Source organism: Cnephaeus nilssonii (assembly GCF_951640355.1).
Source record: "Cnephaeus nilssonii genome assembly, chromosome: 13".
In the NCBI taxonomy this organism is placed as follows: Eukaryota; Metazoa; Chordata; class Mammalia; order Chiroptera; family Vespertilionidae; genus Cnephaeus; species Cnephaeus nilssonii.
This window is the reverse complement of record NC_137084.1, coordinates 40,463,651-40,482,298: the sequence shown is the minus strand read 5'-3', so window position 1 is coordinate 40,482,298 and position 18,648 is coordinate 40,463,651. Positions and strand designations below refer to the sequence as shown.

Below are 18,648 nucleotides of genomic sequence, written 5' to 3'. Positions count from 1 at the left end.
AAAAAGAAAAGATAACTTTTGTCCCAGTGTCTGCTTTCCCCAATCATACAATGAAGTTGAATTATGCCGTGGCCTGTCACTGCCCAGGGAAAGTCCCCACATCATGTGCTTACCTTTGTTAAGTGTCTACAAGTCTGAATGGTCTGTGTTGTGTGTGCTTTGCATGAATTTGCAGAGGATTCCTCTTTCTTTATGACTGGTCTCCAGAGATTATATTTTGTGAATTTCCTGATATCCTTCAGGCACCTCTCCTCTGCTCTAGCTTATGCTGAAGACTCGGAGCTTAGATTCACTAAAGGCCATGAAAGTCCATATTCCAGCAAATCATGGGTCAAACCCCTAATGCCTCTTGACAGACCTTGCCATCAATAACTAGTATTTATTAGCCTTCCTTTTGGAGTGTCTACTAGCTCCCTAGAAGAAATTTAATCGTCCCCCTAGTCATGCCTGAGGGATGGCAACATATAATTTTTTTTTTCATAAGACTTTTCTTTCAGTTTTAAGCTTATTAATTTCAGGTAGTTTATAATCAATATGACAAAGACATGTTTCATTTTATAGGACTCCTGAATGCTCTTATTTCAAAAGTGTAAAGTTAGTCACAGCTATCATATTCTTTAATTTTTAAAGTTTAAAAGTTATTAAATATATTATTACTTTAAAAAGTATAGGGTAATACCTATTATCTTAAATAACATAATAACACCCAGCCATTCTATGGTTGATATGTATGCATTAGTTTTTGAAATGTATTTGACTAATAAAATTGGCAACCTGAGACATTTCATTACAATGTAAGACAGCTGATATTTTGAGTTATGGGTTTTAGCCAGGCTATACCATACAACTAATGGCAGTTACCCAATCACAGGTCCATGTGTAGCAGGAGATTGAGATCCTCCAAAAGAATAACATAACACACACACACACACACACACACACACACACACACACACACACAAAGCAATAACAAAAAACAAACAAACAAAAAAAAAACACATATGGTACATGAATTTCCAGAAGCTTTCTTTCTGATCACAGCTTATATCCCAATAACATTTTACATAGCCTCTTACGAATCTCCTTAGTCTTAATGGAATAAATAATTGGGTTGAGCATTGGAGGCACAAAGAGATAAACCAGGGACATGAACTTGTGCACATGCTCAGAGGAATGCTTCCCAAATCGGTGAATCATGGACACACTAACCATGGGCACATAAAAGATAAGCACAGCACAGATGTGTGACACACAAGTGTTGAGTGTCTTAAGTCTTTCCTCCTGGGAGGCAATGGCCAACACAGAGCGCAGTATGAGAACATAGGAGAGAATGATGAGCAGTGAATCCACACCAAAGGCAGAGATGACAATGAACAGGCCATACATGCTATTGATGGTGGTATCTCCACAAGGCAAGCGGATAAGGTCTGGGTGCAAGCAGTAGGAATGGGTCAGCATGTTGGCCTCACAAAACGGCAGCCTCCTCAGAAGAAAAGGCAGTGGGAAGACCATGCAGAAACTGCGGATGATGATGGATAGGCCTATGTGAACCACACGGATATCAGTGAGCACAGATGAATAACGCAAGGGGTTACAGATGGCCACATACCTATCAAAACTCATAGCCAGCAGGATCCCAGACTCTGTCCAGGAAAAAAAGTGGATGAAGAACATCTGGGTTAGGCAGGCATCAAAGGCAATCTCTGGGGCATGGAAGCACAAGACAGCCAGTACAGTGGGCAATGTAGAAAAGGACACACCCAAGTCATTGACAGATAACAGAGACAGGAAGTAGTACATTGGCTGGTGCAAGCTCTGCTCCTCCTTTATGATGAAGAGAATTAGAATGTTGCCCAGGACAGAGATAGCATAAAGCAGCAAGATGCAGGCAGTTAACCAGTGCTCCAGGCCCTCCATCTCTGGGAAGGCTGTTAGTGTGAAGCTGGTAATGCTTGAGATGTTACTCCCAAAACTTTTCATGAGGTCCATGAGAAGCTTTTAAGGAAATACAACCAGAGTGAAGTGAGGTCAGAAAGTGGAGGATGTAAACACCAAGAGAGGTCACTGTCCTCAAGATGGAAGGGACAGTGACATTTATATTTGACTAGAGGCCCAGTGCATGAAAATTCATGCACTCAGGGGCGGGGGTCCCTCAGCCTGGCCTGCGCCCTTTCACAGTCCAGGATCCCACTGGTAGTGCGGGGAGTGGGCCTAAGCCACAGTTGGACATCATTAGTGCTGCTGTGGAGGTGGGAGAGGCTCCCTCCACCACCACTGCCCTCGCAGCCATCAGCCTGGCTTGTGGCTGAGCGGAGCTGCTGTGGGAACACACTGACCACCAGGGGGCAGCTCCTGCATTTAGCATCTGCCCCCTGGTGGTCAGTGTGCATCATAGCGATCAGTCATTCCCAGTTGTTCGGCCTTTAGGGTCAATTTGCATATTATCCTTTTATTATATAAGATATCAAAGATCATGGAAGGGTAAGGGAGAACTGGGTCAGGGCTCATTGGCTCTAGCCCAGTCATATCCACTCCTTCCCCACAAAAATCCTTTGACTCTTTTTTTTATTTTTACATTATCTCATTCTTTCTGTCTCTGCCTTTTATACAGAAATATTCAAATATTTTCCAGTCGTGGAAGATGGTTTTGCCCTTTTTCTCTACCTAATGTTATCCACCATCTTCTTCAAGAAGCAAGATACAGCCCTAACTGGTTTTACTCATTGTTTAGAACATCGGCATTCAGACTGAAGGGCCATAGGTTTGATTCAAGTCAAGGGCACCTACTTACTTCAGTTGCAGGTAGGCTCAATCCCTGGCCCACATTCAGGATGTGTGCGGGAGGCAACCAATCAATGTGTCTCTCTCACATGGATGTTTTCTAACTCTTTGTCTCTCCCCCTCCCTTCCACTCTCTCTAAAAAATCAATGGGAAAAATATGCTCAGGTGAGGATTAACAAAACAAAATAAAAAGACGCAAGATACAATATGTCCTCCATGGAGTTCTTTCCTTAATACTCTCTACTTACTAATGCATTCTTTCTTGTACAAGGGAGGACATTTTTGTCTATTCTGAGCTGAGTCTCCTCTCTTACTTGCACTAAAGCATCACTCCTCATCCTCTCTTTGTTGCTTGAGCTCCTCACTCATTCACCAAGAGTCCAGAGCTTCTTTACCCCTGGTTGCTCGTGCTTTTTCTTTCTGGCATGTTTACATCTATTTTCACTGTTTAGATTAAGGATTCTCAAATTGTGTTGCATGTTGGAATCACTTGAGGAAGTTGAAAACCTTTTCTTTTTCTTTTTCCTTTTCTTTTTCTTTTCTTTTTCTTTTCTTTTTTTTTTTTTTTTTTGCATGAGCCTTGCTCATATCAGTTAAATCAGGAACTCTAGCAGTGGAACTCAAAAATCAGTATTTTTTAAAACTTCTCAGGTGATTCCAATAGGCAGGCAAGTTTGAAAATTAGAGGTTTAGATAATTTCTATGAGCTTCACATGTATCCTACCTCACAACAATTTCTTCTTTATTGAGGATTAATTTCAGGATTAACTATCATAGGAAACAAGGACAAACAAAAACCCTCTTTATTGCCCTCACATGTTCTTCTAGTAATCACTCATTTCTCTGCTCTCTTTATAACTAATATCTTCAAAACTACTTTCCACTCATAATGTCCTTCTAATCTCTTCTCTGTGTATCAATGATCCCAAATCTATGTCTCTACCTCAGAATTCTCTCCTAGCTCTAGACTCAAGCATCTAACTCCCTATCGACTGAAATATCTCACCAGCATCTCAACACAACAAATATGAGGTTAAACTGTTAAGTAGTTACCATACTTGATCCTCTCCAATGGGTATCATCTTATAAAAATCCATCACCAGGGCAGAAAAACCTTGGAGGCATCTCCCACTTTCTCTCATTCACAGATATAATTGATCTATAACCACCTTTCCAAAATATACTAAGCACTGGCTTTCCTCTCTATTTCATTTCCAACTCTAATTCATCCCTCAGCATCTTTTACCAGAATTTCTACAAGACCTTCCTTGGTGATTGACCTGCTTAATGTCATGCCCCTCTCTAATGCATTATCCACAAAATAGCCAAATTATTGGTTCATAATATAAATAAAATGATGTTACATTATTATTGAAAAATCATCCAATGGCTTTCCTTCCTTTTTGAAATAAAATTCAAATAGAATTCAAGCATCTTTACTATGGCATACAACAGCATTAACACTACCTGGAAACTCATCTTCCAATTATTCTAATTATTCATTGCATCCCTGCTCAATGTTGTATTTCCTTGTTGTATATCCTCATACATATTTTTCTTCATGACATTTATCACTCTTTAGAATTATAATGAATTGTTATATATGTTTGGTTATTTGATTATGTCTTTCCCCCTCAATAAATTGTAAGTTCCCATAATTGTCTGTTTTCCTTATTATTTTATCTTCAATGCTTTGCCATGTCACCATGCTTAGAGCCCTGGATTAGGACTCAGGGATTACCAGTTCTAGTTCTAATCAATAAATACTGATCACACAAATAAATTACTTTAGGAAGAAGGTATTATGAGCTTCTTCAAATATTTGTACCCTAAACACTTCAGAACTTTGAAGTTATGAATGAGATTTCTACACACCTCCATGAGGAAAGAGCTGAAATCCCCATTTACCTCTGCAGCGCAGCTCTGGTGGATGCAAGGAGAGAGGCAGGTGAAGTGTCTACTAGGAAAGAAACACTAAGAACTCTGTACACTCTGCATACAACCTCCCTGCCAGCCCCCACCCCCTCCATGCCCTGAACTGTAAAACTGCCTCTTAGGAGTCGCCTGAGCCCAGTATATCCCATGGCTCAGAGGTGGCTGGGGCAAGAGGGAATACAAAAATTGGGGGTAGATGGCTCCTCTGTGACTTGGAATTTAAGGTCTTCACTTTGTAGAAGAGGATATGATGCCCAGAAATAATCCGTTCAGTAGGTGAAAACCAGAGCTGGATTGAATCCCAAACCCTCTGACTCTCACAGCAAATTTGAAAGAAAAGCAGTTTCTGTCATATCTTTCAATTCACTTTCCAAATTACAAAAATACTTTTAAATATTTACATAATATTTACATAAGTTAAATAATTACATCATATTATTTCCATTGTCAGTATGATAAAGTTCAAACTTTTATATGGACCTGTGCTATGACAACTGCCTTCCTTTCAAATTTTATCATAAGACATTTCCCCTTTGTTGCTTTTTCTATTGCAACTGTAATCATCTTTCAGGTCCTTGACTATGGAAGGCTTACTCCTTCCTCATGGCCTTAGCAAATCTACTTCCCCTGTCTTGGAAGCTTTTCCCCATTTATCTTCCCTTCTCCTGGCTAGCTTCTTATCCATTAGCTAGCTCTTAGCTTAACTGTCCTATGGAAGAGTCCCCTAACATCTTAGCCTAATAAATATTTACACTACATTCTGCATTGGTCTTTTCTAGCACCTGCAGAGTTGTGATTATTGATTTAATGCAAATAATAAATAAACAATAAATTATGTATCCGGTGCCTCTCCTACATTACTATGTAAATTCCATGAAAGATGAGGCTATGTCTTTCTTATTCTTTAATATACTCAAAGCACTCAGCATAGGGTTTAGCAAATAGTAAGCATTCAAATAATACTTTTGCCATAATTAACACTATCAGTATAATAGCATCAGCCTTCTTTCCATCTGGAAAGTGGGTTGCCATGGTATCCGGTGAATCATGTTTTAGGGTACAAAGGACATGAATACATCTATTCAATTTATGCTGTTTTGTCAGTGTATCTAGATTCTTATCAGCCCCGCAGTGCAGAATGACCTGCACTTAAAAAAATTTACGTATTTTTGCCCAATCTAAACCAACTATTCATTTCTAGATAGAATCTTTATAAAGTAACTATCACTTCTTACCTTAATTAATCTAAGCCAATGTGCACCGGAGAAACCTTTGACCCTACAGGCTGTGTGAACATGTCCCTTCTCTGGCCTACCACATATAGTAATCATGGCATCTTATGTCACTAGGTGATAACTATTTCTATTCATGTATACTAATTGAGCAGTTTATGTGTTGGTCAACTCCACTAATATATTTAAACTCTACAAAAGCCTTATGAAATGGATACCACTGTTTTGCCTATAAGAAAACTGAGACACGCTGACTTAAATAACTTTTCCAAAAAGTGTAAGTGGCAGAACTGGCGTTTAAATCTAGGCACTCTTTCTATTTTGTTTGTTAGTTTATTTTGTTCGTTTGATTCCACTTAAGTGAAATCACTTATGCTTATTTCACTTAGCATAATACTCTCCAGGTCCATCCATGCTGTTGCAAAAAGTAAGATTCCTTTCTTTTTTATACCTGAGTAATACTCCATTATGAAAGTATACCAATGGCTTTTTTATTCACTCCTGGGCACTTAGGTTGCTTCCAAATCTTGGCTATTGTAAATAATGCTGTAATAAACATAGGGGTGCAAATATTCCTTCAAAATAGTGTAACAGTTTTCTTTGAAGTGGAAATGCTGTGTTATAAGGTATTTCCATTTTTAATTTTGTGAGGAAACTCCATACTATTTTCCACAGTGGCAGTACCAATCTGAATTTTCACCAACAGTGCTTGAGGGTACCCTTTTCTCCACATTACTAGCACTTGTGCCTTGATTTATTTATTGTAGCCATTCTGGCAAGTGTGAGGTGATATTGTAATTTTAATTTGCATTTCTCTGATGATTAGTGACTTTGAGCATCTTTTCTTATGTCTATTGGTAATCTGTAAGTCTTCTTTGGAGACATGTCTATTCAAGTCCTTCGCCCATTTCTTAATTGGATTGTGAGTTGTTGTTGTTGTTTTTCTTTCTTTCTTTTTTTTGTTTTTGTTTTTTTTTTTTTTGGTGTTGAATCTCACAGATAAAGAGAACAGACTGACAGTTGTCAGAGGGAAAGGGTGTTGGGTCTGGGTGAAAAAGATGAAAGGAGTAAACCAAAAAAAAAAGCACACCCATAGACACAGACAACGGTATGATGATTACAAGAGGGAAAGGGAATAGGGAGAGGCAGAAGCGAGTAAAGAGGAGATAAATGGTGATGGAAAGAGACTTGACTTGGAATGGTGAACACACAACACATTATACAGTTGATGTATTATAGAATTGCATACCTGAAACCAATATAATTTTATTAACCAACTAGAGGCCCGGTACACAAAATTTGTGCATGAGGCGGAGTTCCCCTCAGCCCAGCCTTCACCATCTCCAATCCGGGACCCCTCAGGGGATGTCCGACTGCCTGTTTAGGCCCGATCCCTGGGATCGGGCCTAAACAGGCAGTCGGACATCCCTCTCACAATTTGGGACTGCTGGCACCTAACTGCTTACCTGCCTACCTGCCTAATCGCCCCTAACTGCCCCCCCCGCCAGCCTAGTTGCCCTCAACTGCCCCCCCTGCCGACCTGATCACCCCTAACTGCCCCTTGCCAGCCTGGTTACCCCCAACTGCCCTCCCTGCGCACCTGTTTGCCCCCAGCTGCCCCCCTGCCAGCCTGGCCACCCCTAACTGCCCCCCTTGCTGGCCTAGTCACCCCCAACTGCCCCCCTCTACTGGCCTGGTCACCCTTAACTATCTCCCCCCACCGGCTTGGTTGCTCCTTACTGCCCCCCTGCTGGCCTGGTCACTGCCAACTGCCCTCCCCCACCAGCCTGGTAGCCCCCAACTACCCCCCCCCCCCCCCCGCTGGCCTGGTCGCTCACACAGTCTGCTGTTCAGTCATTGGGTCGTTCCTCACTAATCCCTCTGCCGGCCTTGTTGGCCCATGCAGCCTGATGTTTGGTCGTTACTGTTACTGTGATGGTGTCCTGGACAATTTGCATATTCATCTATTATTAGTATAATGTTGCCCTAATAAATTCAATTTAATAAATAAATAAGGCCCTGGCTAGTGTGGCTCAGTTGGTTGAGAATCATCCCATGCATCAAAGGGTCACTAGTTTGATTCCTGATCAGAGCACATGCCTGGGTTGCAGGTTCAATCCCAGGTTGGGGAATATACAGGGGGCAACTGATCAATGTTTCTCTCTTACATTGATGTTTCTCTCTCTCTAAAATCAATTAAATAAATAATAAATACATAAGTAATAAAATTAAATAAATAAATCGATCCAAGTACTCTTAATCATTATGCTATATGGCAATATCATGAGTTCAGAGTTCAGAGGGTGAGTGCTTCTCTGCCTTATTCTCCATAAATCCTTTCAGTGTCTAACATGGTGCCTAGCACACCATGGGTACTCAATAGCTAGACAACAAATAAATGGATGAGCCTCCTTTGTGATCTGGTATCTCGCATTTCTCCACCAAAACTAAGACCATCATTGTTTAATACATTTAACGTTAGAAGGCAATAAGAGAAAAAACAAGAATTGCAACAGTTTTCACAGTCATGTCACCAATTCAAAATCACACTAAACGGGGGAGGGAATGGAAGATATCTATAATACTGTCAACAATAAAAAACACATTTAAAAATGGAAAAAATTGCACTAGTCATGGACTTGGGAAAAAGACTGCCTGGATTCAACTCCTGTTCCTTTACTGACTATCTGTGCCTCAATGTCTTCACCTATAAAACAAAAATAATAATTTTGCCCACATCATAGCCTGCTGATAGAAGATAATGATTTTTAATAATAAAATAAGTTTTGAACTTTGACTAGCACATAGTGAGCTACCAAGAAATGTTATCACTAGTATTACTTTGAAGCTGACAAAATGAGTATCAGAGATTTTAAGTGACTAATCAAGTTAGCCCAGTTGAATCAAGAGATCAAGTGGGACTAGTCTTGACATCAGCTTGCCACAGGTAAGTATTCTGTCATTTTGCTTTAAACTAATTATCTGATATTATTCTGTGACTACAGGATACACTTTCTGGCTGCCACAGGCTTCTGGTAAAGTGGGATGTGGGGAGTAAACGTCTGGTGTTCCTGATATAGTACAGGTAGAATGAGTTTCTTAGGACCCAGAATCGGGCCCTCATAGGAAGTAATAGTGACTCTCTACTGTCCAAAGTTACATCTGGAAGAGAATGGCTTCCCTAAGAAAAGGAAATGCTTATCCCTTAAGTGCTTGGAAAGCATCTCTGTGGGGAGCCAGCTGGAGTACCAACACTCAACCCTCTCCCCTGTGAGGTTCACCTCCTAGGATTGCTCAGCTTATTCTCATTTGTCTCCATTTCTCTCTTTCTCCCACATACATTTTATTTAAACCATAATGTATATGTTTCTTTAAAAGTAGACAATGCAGATAAATAGAAAGTAAATCTTCCTAATTCTCACTAACCAGACAACTACTAATAAAATTTGTTAATGCTTCCAAATACTTTTATATGCAAATGAATAAGTACTTAACAATAATATTACATGTTTGTGTTTATACCCAAAAGAAAATCATCAACATACTAGAAATGTCATCTGAAAAATATTTCATTTGAAATACTACTAGTGCTTTATAGTGGTTTATATATTATTCTAAGCTTTACTATACTAGAAATCTGTTGTTGTAGCCATATCTTCTATTTTAATTAGTATATTTTTAATGTTTTAGCATTGGGAAGTTACCTCTATTCTTGCCCAATCTCTTTCCTTTTTAGAACATTTAAAAGATGTTCAAATGTATAATAATATTAAATTAACCTTAAAATCATGTCATATTCCAAAATATATTCAGAATTAAATAAACAGAATTTGAAAAAAAAATAAAACTTTTGATACTTGTTTAATCTTTCAGTAAGGAACATGTTTTGTGTCTATTCATTCAAGTTTATTTCTAAACTATTAACTATAGTTAGTCTATTCCTTAAAATTTCTCATTAAAATATTACTGAGATGAATTGATTTTTAAGTTTGATAATTGATATATTTAGTAATTAAAATATTTGCTATGTTTTTGAAATCATTAGTTTTGCATTATTATGTTATATTTGGAAATTTTTTTCAAATTTTGGTAATCTTTGCCTTTCAACCTTAGTGCTTTCTTGATCCACAAATTACATTACTTGCAAATAATAATATTACATTTGCATTCATTCATTTATCCAATCCACAAGTATATATGAAATCTACTAAATAATTTTTGCAATATTAAGCTCTAGGGATAATCTGGTTATTCTAAAAGTAAGTGTTTTTCTTACTGAGTACTTATATCTCAAGCAATGTACTAACATCTTACTTATATAATCTCTAAACTATAAAAACACAACAAACTGGTTATTTTTGTAGTAAGTTTACGAATGAGTAAAGTAAGGTGCAGAGAGATTGGGATTTTCCCAAGGTTTTGATTGATCTTGGACAAAATTCACACTCTTTATAATATTAACAAACAATCCATTCTTTCAAGAAGCTTATGATTCAAATAGGGAACTACATACAGAGAAGGACAGAATCATATCTAGGTGCTATGGTCTAATTCTACACAAATACATTAGAAGTGAAAAAAATAACAAAACATCTGTTTTTCCACTGTTGAAGGTGAGGGACCAGGTAGATTGAGGGCAGGTAGTAAAGAAAGTGCTGGAAATGCTGAGTCAGGGTCTGTTTTGATAAATAATTAGAATGATCTGTAGTTTCAAGCATATAAAAATTGACAAGATATTTCAAGTAAAGGCTACCAAAACAAAAATACAGAGGCATACCATAAAGTAACTTGTTGGCCTAGCAATCACATGTAGTTCTGTATAGTTGGAGTAAATTTTTATTTAGGGGACATATGGAAATAGTTAGGAGGAATAAGACATAAGAAATGGACACAGTGGTCATATTATTAAAGTATGGGATTTGGACTTTATCCTTAATCAAAAAAAGCCATTTAAGGCTATGGATGATTTATATTCAGATAAATTCTTTAGGGAGATCATTCTGGCTGAAGCTTGGAAAAGTGAGAGAAAAGAATGGTGAACATGTGGGAGATATTGCCAGAGTGAAGTGAGGGGCAATATTGAAGGCCCAGAATGGGCTAACAATAATGTTGTAGTAGCAGCAAAGATTGGATAAGCCAAAGTATAATTAGAATTTTTAGGACTTGGTACCCAATCCTATCTAATAAAGAGGGAATATGCTAATTGACCATCACTCCATCACAAAGATGGCTGCACCCACAGCTGAGGCCAAGTTCCCTTAAGGAGTCTTAATGAGCAATCAGCAGGGGCCTGAGGTTATGCCCTCCCCCGCCCCTGTGGGGCTTGACAGGGGACCTTAGGCTGCACCCCCCACCCAACAGGGCTTGACAGGGGACCTCAAGGTGCACTTCCCGTCCTGGTGCTGGGCTAGGGGACCTCAGGCCGCTCCCCCTACCCCAGCGCCAGGCCAGGGGAGGGGACCTCAGGCCATGCCCCCCACCAGGTGGGGCTTGACAGGGGACCTCAGGCAGTGCCTCCCACCCAGCGGGGCTTGATGGGGGACCTGAGGCTGCGCACCCCTCCCGGTACTGGGCCAGGGACCTGAGGCTGTGCACCCCTGCCTGGCAGGGCTTGACAAGTGTGGGACTGGCCGGGTCTGGATTTAGCCCAATTGGGGGGGATGGGGTGGGGCGACCAGGTCTGGATCTCACACGATTTTGAGGTGCACTTGGGTGGGCGGGGACTTAACTCTGGGTCCCATGGTGTGCCCCAGACTCTGACAGGGGAAGGTTTTCATATACATTTTACTAATTTTCTTTCATCTCTGACACTTCTATTATAGAGAAAGGGCAAATAGCAATATTAAATTATTTCCTCTAATTAATCCCTTTTTAATGTGCACAAATTTCATGCACCAGGTCACTAGTTACAAATAAAGGAATAAAATAAAATAGCTCATTTCTCTCTCAAGGTTTGTTACATTACTGAAAGATTCCTCTAAAAAGTAGTAAATAGCAAAGTCCAAAAATGGCAAAATTGTTTTCCCCACATTTTAACCAGAAGACAATTTAACACATTAAGTAAATATACAGATGACATTTTATTTTTATAGAGGACAGACTTTTTGTTTCATTAGATATCTTTTCTGAAATCTATTGTTTACATATTTTTTCATTATCTTGCTCATTAACATAATGAACTATATTGAGGGATTTTTGGAAAATGTGTCTCTTTTTTAATCCTAGGATGCATCAACTATTCTTTGTCTATATTGCTTAATTGCATTTACAACTTTTAGTATTTATACATATTTTTTATTATATACTTAATCTATAGAAATTTTGCTGATATATTTTTTTCTGTATCTCTTTATCAAGACTATATTTGACCTTTTACATAGCTTTTAAATTTTATTTTTAATTTAAAATGTATAAGAAGAGTAATCTATTTCTTAAAATTTTGCGGAAAAGTAAAAAAAAAGATATTGTACTATAGTATGTTGGAGATGGTGGGTGTATAGTTGTCAACTTTCATTCTTTTTTCTCAATTACCACTTAATTCTTTATTTATTTACATTTTATAATTGTCCTCAAAATACCAATTTGTTCAAGATTTTGAATTACTTACAGAATGTTCTACTATCATTTAAAAAATAAATCTAATTTACTAATATATATGATGTTTTAAGTTTTATTTTCCATTTGATTTGAATTTCCAGAGGTTGATGTATTCTGTCAGCTTCTTAAAGAATTAGTCATTGGATTACTTTCACTCTTGTCCATTCACATTTATTCACTTCTCACTTCTCTTTTTTAATTATTTTTAATTACTTTATAAAGTATTTTATTCTTTTATAATGTCCTTAATTGAATGCTTAATTTCTTAACTTTTACTCTTTTGTTTTTTATAAAAATACTACCCAAATTTACCAAGTTTAATTATTACTGAAATTTATATTTTTAATACAATTTATATGCGATTACATTTATTTCATCCTAAAAGCTGAGTGGACAGTGTATGTCATTGAAATAAATATTTACATGCATAGCTATAGCTATTATAGCATATATATTATTTTAAACAATATTCTTTTGACATAGTTATTTTATTTTATTGTGATAAAGACACAACATGAGAGCTAGTCTCTTAACAAATTTTAAGTGTGCAACACATTACTGTTGACTATAGGTACAATGTTCTATAGTAGATCTCTACAGCTTTTCACCTTGCTTAACTAAATCTTTATGCCCATTGATTAGCAACAAACTCCTCATTTCCCCCTCCCCAGCCCTTGATAACCATTATTTCACTCTTTGATTCTATCAATTGGACTATTTTCTTTACTTCATCTAAGTGAAATTATGCAATATTTATCTTTCTGTGACTGGGTTATTTCACTTAGCATTATATCCTCAAAGTCACCCATGTTGTTGCATATTGCAGAATTTTATTTTTAAAGGCTGAACTAATATTCCATTGTATACATATAGCACATTTTCTTTATGCGTTTATTTGTTGATGGATATTTAGGTTGTTTCCACACCTTGAATATTGAGAATAGTGCTGCATTGAACATGGAAGTGCTAGTAGTTCTTTGAGGTCCTATTTCAATTATTTTGGATAAATATATCATGTGGTTATGTCACCAAAAGTACAGCAAAGATAAATAAATAAATAAACAAGTGGCCTACATCAAACTAAAAAGTTTACATACAATAAATAGAATAATCAAATCGTATAAAGGTAACCTATGAAATGGAAGAAAATATTTACCAACCATATATCTGACAAGGGGTTAATCTCCTAAATATATAAGAAATGTACAATTCTATAGTAAAAGAACAAATGGGCTAAAGAGTTGAATAGTCATTTCCAAAGAAGACATACAAATGCCCAAAAGATATATGAAAAATGTTCAATGTCTCTAATTATGAAGAAAATGAATATTGAAACCACACAAAAAATCATTTTACACTGGTCAAGATGGCTTTTAGCAAGAAAACAAAATATAACAAGTCTTGGCAGGGGTGTGGAGGGGTCTGGACCTTATACACTGATGAGAATGTAAAATAGTGCATCTGTTATAGAAAATATGATGAAAGTTCCTCAAAGAATTAAAACTAGAACTATGTTTGCCATCATACTGGGGAAAAGAATCCTTCACCCATTGTGGCACTATTTCCACAGTAATAAGTAGTTTTCTTTGTGATAATTCATTTTAAACAATTATAATAAAAATATATTGTGAAAAATTTGGGGAGTGATTATGAGGGTGTACATTTTTTAATTAAAAAAGAAAAACTTTTTTTGCTAAATGATAACCCAGTTTACCTTTCCAAAACATGTTAATTAGCATCTTAACTAGTGCCAGGATATCATTAAGCATCTGGTGGCAGAAATCCTAATAGGTTGGTGCTCAAAAGCAAATTTTAAAAGCCTTGTCAAAATAAGTCTGGAAAACTCAAATTTGAGTAACAGTAAATATCTTCTGAGTCTTGGCCTTTCACCATGATTCCTGCTTAAAACTTGGTTCCCAGTAGTATTTTGAAAAGCCTCTGACGAATCTCTTTGGTTTTGATGGAATAGATGACAGGGTTGAGCATTGGAGGAACAAAAAGATAAATGAGGGACATCAGTGTGTGCACATACTGTGGAGCATGCCTCCCATAGCGAGCTGCCATAGACACACCAACCATGGGCACATAGAAGATGAGCACAGCACACATGTGTGATACACACGTGTTGAGTGTCTTTAACCGTTCTTCCCAAGAGGCAATGGCAAGTACAGAGCGTAGTATAAGCACATAGGAGATGAGAATTAGTGCAGAGTCCAGACCAAAGGTAGAGATGACAATGAATAGACCAAAAATATTATTGATGGTGATGTCACCACATGGCAGGCGGATAAGATCTGGATGCAGGCAGTAGGCATGAGAGAGTACATTGACCTTGCAGAAAGACAACCTCTTCAGAAGGAAAGGCAATGGGAAAACCATACAGAAACTGCGAATGATAACAGACATGCCCATGCGTGCTACACGGGCATCAGTGAGCACTGTGGCATAGCGCAGTGGGTTACAGATGGCCACATAGCGGTCAAAGCTCATAACCAGCAGGATTCCAGACTCTGTGAAGGAGAAGAAATGGATAAAGAACATTTGAGCCATGCAAGAATCAAAGCTGATCTTCCTTAAGTGAAAGCAAAATGTAGCCAGTACTGTGGGCAGTGTGGAAAAAGACACACCTAGGTCATTAATTGACAGCATGGACAGGAAATAGTACATAGGCTGATGCAAGCTCTGCTTCTCCTTGATAATAAAAAGGATAAGGGCATTGCCCACAATGGAAACAATATAGAGGGCACCAAGGAGCAGAAACATCCAATGGTGGGAGGTCTCCAGCCCTGGAAGACCAGTCAGGGTGAAAGGAGGAAACTCTGAGCTGTTGCGGGGGTGACCTCCCATGCTGGGGCTATTTCTTAGATTCTATGAACACTCTCCTGTAAAAAATAAAATAATACAATTTTATCAATGGCCTGAGCCTAATATTTTAAGACTCTTAGATATCATCCAGCTGCTTACTTAATGACATTAGTTGATTTTGTTCAAATCATTCATCCTTGTCTCTCATTGTCACCAACATTTCTGAAATTGTCTGAGTTTTCTCATTTTTTCTAGCTGGCTAAACAGATTACGTTGCCTTTTCTTTACAGCTGTGCCTATTGCCACTTTGCTCTTTTTTAAAAATATATATTTTATTGATTTTTTTACAGAGAGGAAGGGAGAGGGATAGAGAGTTAGAAACATCGATGAGAGAGAAACATCGATTCAGCTGCATCTTGCACACTCCCTACTGGGGATATGCCCACAACCAAGGTACATGCCCTTGACCGGAATTGAACCTGGGACCTTTCAGTAGGCTCTATCCACTGAGCCAAACCGGTTAGGGCACTACTTTGCTCTTTTTCACATTTAAAGCTATGAGCTCTTTATGGGCATAACTCTGTTCAAGATCTAAGGGGAAACTATTCTTCCTTCTTCCTGAGCATTCCATGTATTCATCGAACCATTCCATGTTCTTCTTTCCACTTTCTTAGGTTACTGAACATTTACTACCTTATTATGACTCCCCAGATTTTCTACTCCTTTGTAGTCTCTCAGTTCTTCCATATATTTGTCCAGACAGAAGGTAGATGGAGAAAAAAAATCCATGCATAGAGATAACTTTTCCAGACATTCATCAAATGCACTTGACTCCCATATATCCATTCATCTTTTAATTCTTCTATCATTCATTTATGGTATTACTTTTCTCCCTGAATAACTTAATTTGTTGAAAATCTTTTAAAAATATTTTAGTACTGAATAATAATGCAATCATAGTTCATAACCATTAAGTATTAATACTTAATTAATTAATAATCATTTTTCTATACCATGGAATTACTTCTCATCCATGTTCTCCATCTCTCTAAGTAATAACATCATTGTGACTAAGATTAAAACTCAAAACCCAAACATCACTGACACTTTCCTTTATGTTCTACATTAAACTGGGTAAAAACTGATGAAAATACTGACCCCAAACTGCCTCTGCCAGTACCTTTTTTCATTTCCTTTGACCTTTACTTCATAATTCAGAACCAAGAAAATTGATTCTTTTACCATAATAACAGCCTCCTAATAAATCTCATGTCTATCTTTATTTCATTCTCTAATATGGAAGACTAATATTTAAAATAGATATATAAAAATACCATTGTTCTGATTAGAAACCTTGCATGACCCCTCATTGCCAAGGGATCAAATCCAAACTCATTAGCCTAGGATGAAAGTTCTTCTATGATCAGTACTAAGTCAATATTTCTGGTCTCAAATCTCAGAATCTCCCTCCTTGTTCCTCAAGAATTCCCAGATAGGTCTATTTGCTGTTATACAAATGTGAACCATAGCTCCTCAACTCCCAGAGTTTTCCCAGAATGTGCTTATGCATTCAAACCATCATCCAGGATTCAGGATCAATGATGCCCTTCATGAACATTTGGCTGGTCATTGCCAGTGGATGTAACTTCTCCCATCATTTTCACAGTTCTAATTTGCATCTCCTTCTGTACTTGATTCTCTTCTTGCCTTGCATTATAGCTGTGTGAGTCCTATCTTTTCTACTGACTCACCAGCTGCAAGAACTCAGCCCTAACTCTTGTTTGGTGTTTCAGTCCCAGCCATGTTTAGTACAAGGTCTTGACGAGGAGATGTACTAAAGTCTCTGATCCCTTCTTGGTTTTGGCTGTCTTTGTTGTAAATTGCAGATAATAAGAAATTTCGCTAAAGAGGTTATGTAGGTCCAAGGGGTGGATGGTTGCATCTCTGAGTTGCATCTCTGAGTTCTAAAGCCTGACCTGCACCCTCACCTCCAGCTTTTCACCTAACTTTGCTCCTTCATATGCATCAGGACTTCTCTATTCTTTCTTGTCAGGATGCAATTTTTTCTCCATTCCATATTGTTAAGACCACTTTGTTTTTCCTGATAACAATTCCTAAACATTTTTGGTCACCTCTGTGTACAATATGCAGACACCCTCAATTTGGAGTCTTTTAGGGCGAAGTAAAGTCCTGCCAAGGGTCTTCCAAAGCAGCCAGTGTCTTTTTATGTACCTCCCACACCAGATTATTCAGAAAATGTGTGGGGGTATTTATTCACTTCAAGGCATCTATATCCAAAGTACAGCCTAATAGAGTGTCTCTGCTGGGAAAGTGGCTTTAAGCAGAAAGCATGGCAGGATTTCAGAGAACAAGAGCAACAGATAGAAAATATAGAACTGGGAAGGTAATAAAAGTGAAAGCATGCAGGAAAAGAAACAAAAACTAAGACCTGACTCAGATTAGGGAGAGTCTTTCCTCCTTTATACTGTCATATTCTAACACTCAGTATTTCTAAACTGGATACAGAGTGCCTTAGGCCTGAGTCTAGAGGGTCTGATGCCCCAAGTTACCTACCTGGGATAGCTCCATGCATGGAAGGCACAGAGGAAGGGAGACCCGTAGTGGGGGTCCTGCATGCCCTGCCCATAGCTTCCAGTTATCTCTGCCACCTGCTGGGCCTGAGCAATATAAGGCTTCCTCCAGGAAATCTCTTGAGCTTATAGCAGCTGGGGAGCTCATGGACCACTGGGAATATGGAGCATCCACAGTGCTCCACAACTCTCTGATTTAGCATTTCATCACTCATATAGAGGAGTAGGAATGATTAGAACTAGAGGGACCTGCAAGAATATTTTATGTAGCTCCCCATTTTAGATAAGAGATCATTAGAGCCTAGAAAGAAAAAGAGACATCTCAAATTTATATAGCTTGTCAGTGGCAGAATATTTAAATCTAGGTCTTCCAACTTAGCTTTTTTACTCTGTAACTATGATCAATATCCATAAGAAATACTGAGTCCTGTAAAGAGTTAAGCCACATATAAATTAATTTCAACATCTGAATGTATGAGAACACGTGAAATTCTAACCTGGATCATCCATAAAATTAATCCCAAGCATGATAAGAAGCTGGTATACTGTGGCTGACCACACATACAGTATAATTACAAGTCAAATTATAGAATGGGTTTGCCCAGGTTAAGAAGGTGTTGAGAGCACTGCAGTATGCTGCTTTCTTCATTTTTTATTAATTAGACACTATGTTTTTTATTTAAATGCAATACTTTTTTCTCTCCTT

The 18,648-nt window shown here is 38.0% G+C and overlaps 2 protein-coding genes across 2 annotated transcripts; both read right to left on the bottom strand.

Annotated features, from left to right (window-relative positions):
• Positions 1-1,035: 1,035 nt before the first annotated feature.
• LOC307109579 (olfactory receptor 51I2-like) lies at positions 1,036-1,980 on the bottom strand (the record flags this gene model as incomplete). Its single annotated transcript, XM_079788392.1, has 1 exon — positions 1,036-1,980. One exon carries the CDS (start codon positions 1,978-1,980, stop codon positions 1,036-1,038), a length of 945 nt encoding a protein of 314 aa, XP_079644518.1.
• Positions 1,981-14,448: 12,468 nt separating this feature from the next.
• Positions 14,449-15,393, bottom strand: LOC307109581 (olfactory receptor 51I2-like; the record flags this gene model as incomplete). The annotated part of the gene is made up of 1 exon (XM_079788394.1): positions 14,449-15,393. One exon carries the CDS (start codon positions 15,391-15,393, stop codon positions 14,449-14,451), a length of 945 nt encoding a protein of 314 aa, XP_079644520.1.
• Between the last annotated feature and the right edge of the window lie 3,255 nt (positions 15,394-18,648).